Below are 3,053 nucleotides of genomic sequence, written 5' to 3' on the forward strand. Positions count from 1 at the left end.
GTATATATTTATACTATTAAGACATATAAGTAAAAGCCATTTATTTCGACAATTGGTGAAAAATTATATTTTAAATTCCGACAGTTAGGTAATCATAAATATCTTATAATTTACAGAAGGGTACGATTTTGAGCTTGATATTTTTCAGAGACATGGATTTATCTGGATAATTTTCAAGACATTTTACAAAAACATTCATTATTTTATACTTTTCTGAAATGTTAACTAACATAACAGCAAAAAATAAAAAATAAAATTAAAACAATGATTCCATAATTAAAGACAAAAGATTTTTCCATTGTATTTCTTACCTTATCCATTTCTTTCGATATTCGTTTAACCTCTTGAAGCCCCAGCTGGTGGATTTCTTCAGGAGTCATGTCAGTTGAGGTATGAAACCGAAGACACTGCTGATAAAACCTTTTTCCATCCGGAAGAGTAGCAGCACCAGTATGAGGTCTTGTGGCAGTCATGTAATCCTGCAAGTGTCATAACTTAATAAAGTTATAAATTGCAGTTTCGCGACAATTTTCTATAAATTTTGTGAATCGCAAATTAGATAAGTATTTCTATAAATGTTTTGATCACGTGTGTTTTATACAACATTTCAGTATTTCTATAAATGTTTTGATCACGTGTGTTTTATACAACATTTCAGTATTTCTATAAATGTTTTGATCACGTGTGTTTTATACAACATTTCAATATTTCTATAAACGTTTTGATCACGTGTGTTTTATACAACATTTCAGTATTTCTATAAATGTTTTGATCACGTGTGTTTTATACAACATTTCAAATAACGATTTATCCATTTGCTTAACATATACTTTGATATTGCGAATAACAATTTATTCTCGTGTTGCTACAAATATAATAAATTACATTTTACAGTTATTATCCCTTTATTGCTATGAATTAATGTTTAATTATAACGTTGAGAACATAATTTTAGTGACATTTTTTGCACATTTGTTTAATGATACTTTACTTTTGGGTTTTCACCAAATTACAAAATAATTTATTTACGCCTTAATATAAATGTAAAGTAACACAGTTTAATATGCTCACACAAATATAGTATATCACAATTTCAGCAACATTGAATTATAAATATTGTGACTCTTTCCACATTTCTACAGAAAAATATGAATTTTTTTAATCCACACAATATATAAACAAAAATTTAGAGTCGAAAGGGGCAAAAAATGGGGAGTTGACGTGTTATTTTAGAGCTATCACGTTTAATAATTGCCATGGAGATGCAAAGGATCATTTGAACTAAATATCTAGGTTTAGATTCCCAATATTTTCATATTGAGGGGGGAGGCCCTAAGTAGAGTTGGCAGTCTCTTTTGGAAGCTCTGAAGAGTAGCTGCATGGATTTACGTAAACTTAAGAAAACTTGTCGTTCAAAAAAATTGTGCAACTATTTTTTATGTAGTTCTTGTTTCTCGAGAAATTTTCTCGTGGCTAATTAAATAATCATATATATAAATTAAATGAAGCTTGGTGTTATTATTTCAGACAACCTTTTTGTTGTTTCTAAAATGAACTGTAACTGAGCCAATGCTATTAAGTAAGGTAAAATAACAAATCTTTTTAATTACCCATACTTCTCTAAAACGTTCTGTTCTTACAACTCTCTAAATAACCAGCAAATCAATAGTTTTAGCGGATTATTCAAATATTAACTTTTCTATATGAAATGTATAGGTCAAAAACTCACGTTTTTTATGAAAGTCCCAAGCTTCTTTAAAGAAGGTAACACTTCTCTTTCAATAACCTTTTTCCCTTCAGCCTTCAGCATCTTCCTGTTAACATACATATAGATACGTAGAATAACCACACACACAAGACAGTGTACATTCAGACTGTTAAGGCTATGGAGTGTATGACTATTGCCAACTAAATATGTACACTGAAGTCACTATACTGGCACCCTGTTTACATAGAAATATCAACAAGAAACGTTTCTAAAGGTTAATCTCACTTTATAAAATCGATGTTTCGGGCTCCAAGCTGTTATTAGAACTACTTTCTCTATTGTCAGTCGTGATCAGTCTAATGGCTATAATTACATACATTTACCAAACACCGCAATTTCCATTGTAATAAATTTCTGCAAGGACAAGTATGGTCAAACTTAAAAACGACACTGGTAAATTTTCCATAGACCTTGCACTGGAAGTGGACACCGGCTTTCAACACCACATTTAAGAAAACAAGAGACAAAGATTTTGGAGCAACATCGAGGGATGTGATAGGTATATAGTCAGATGGGATTGCCGTGATTCAAAATTCGTCTACTATCTTTTTCATAGCAATAGCCTATAGTTTTAAATTGTGGCTGGAAGCTTGTGAACTTTTCACTTCTGAGCATTCGTAAAATTTAATATCCTTGTTTGTATTACTAACATCTCAAGAAGATATGGTTAATTTCACAAATATACCTTTTTTGGGTCAGAAGATTTTCTTTCGTAACCATAATTTTCAGTATATACGAATTGTTCCAGATTAGCTTAAGACGTCGTTTTGGAGCCCATTGCTTTCCTAAACACTATGTTGTACGAGATTTTCTGCTTCATATCGAAAACAATTTTCGAAACGTTGTCTTTTCATATTATATCATTTAGAAATCTTGTTATACGAACATCCTTTCTCAGAAAGGGTTGTGACATATTCCTTCAGACCTTCTGTTCCGTATTAGCAGTCCGCAGTCGAACGGCGGGAATTTTCTGAGAACAATCATATACAGGTGTTGAGCTTATCTCTAATGACACCACGGTTCGCATTTGCAGCGACATGCCCTTGAGTTATTATATGCAGATCGATTTTATAAAATGCGATTAATCCTGTTTAGAAAATAATTAAATTAATACTGGAACTGGGACCAAGGTAAACTTCATCGCACATTCAGGTATTTTGTAAAATTAAAAAAAAGTAAATTACACTGGTATGACAAATATTAGTCGTGTTTGAATTAGTTTTATAAATGCTATACTTGGGGATGCATACTAAATCCTACCTGTGTATAATTCTGTGTTGAACTA

The 3,053-nt window shown here is 31.2% G+C and overlaps 1 protein-coding gene across 2 annotated transcripts in view; it reads right to left on the reverse strand.

The window, feature by feature from the left end:
- Positions 1–3,053, reverse strand: part of LOC106461179 — a 37,552-nt gene that overhangs the window by 30,330 nt on the left and 4,169 nt on the right. For both annotated transcript variants that reach the window (XM_022388047.1, XM_022388046.1), the window contains exons 3-4: positions 1,730–1,814; positions 312–479 (exon numbers count right to left, since the gene is read on the reverse strand). In XM_022388047.1, coding sequence (XP_022243755.1) covers positions 312–479; positions 1,730–1,814 — 253 coding nt within the window. The remainder of the gene's footprint in view (positions 1–311; positions 480–1,729; positions 1,815–3,053) is intronic.

The sequence above is a fragment of the Limulus polyphemus genome, unplaced genomic scaffold (assembly GCF_000517525.1).
Source record: "Limulus polyphemus unplaced genomic scaffold, Limulus_polyphemus-2.1.2 Scaffold909, whole genome shotgun sequence".
NCBI lineage: Eukaryota > Metazoa > Arthropoda > Merostomata > Xiphosura > Limulidae > Limulus > Limulus polyphemus.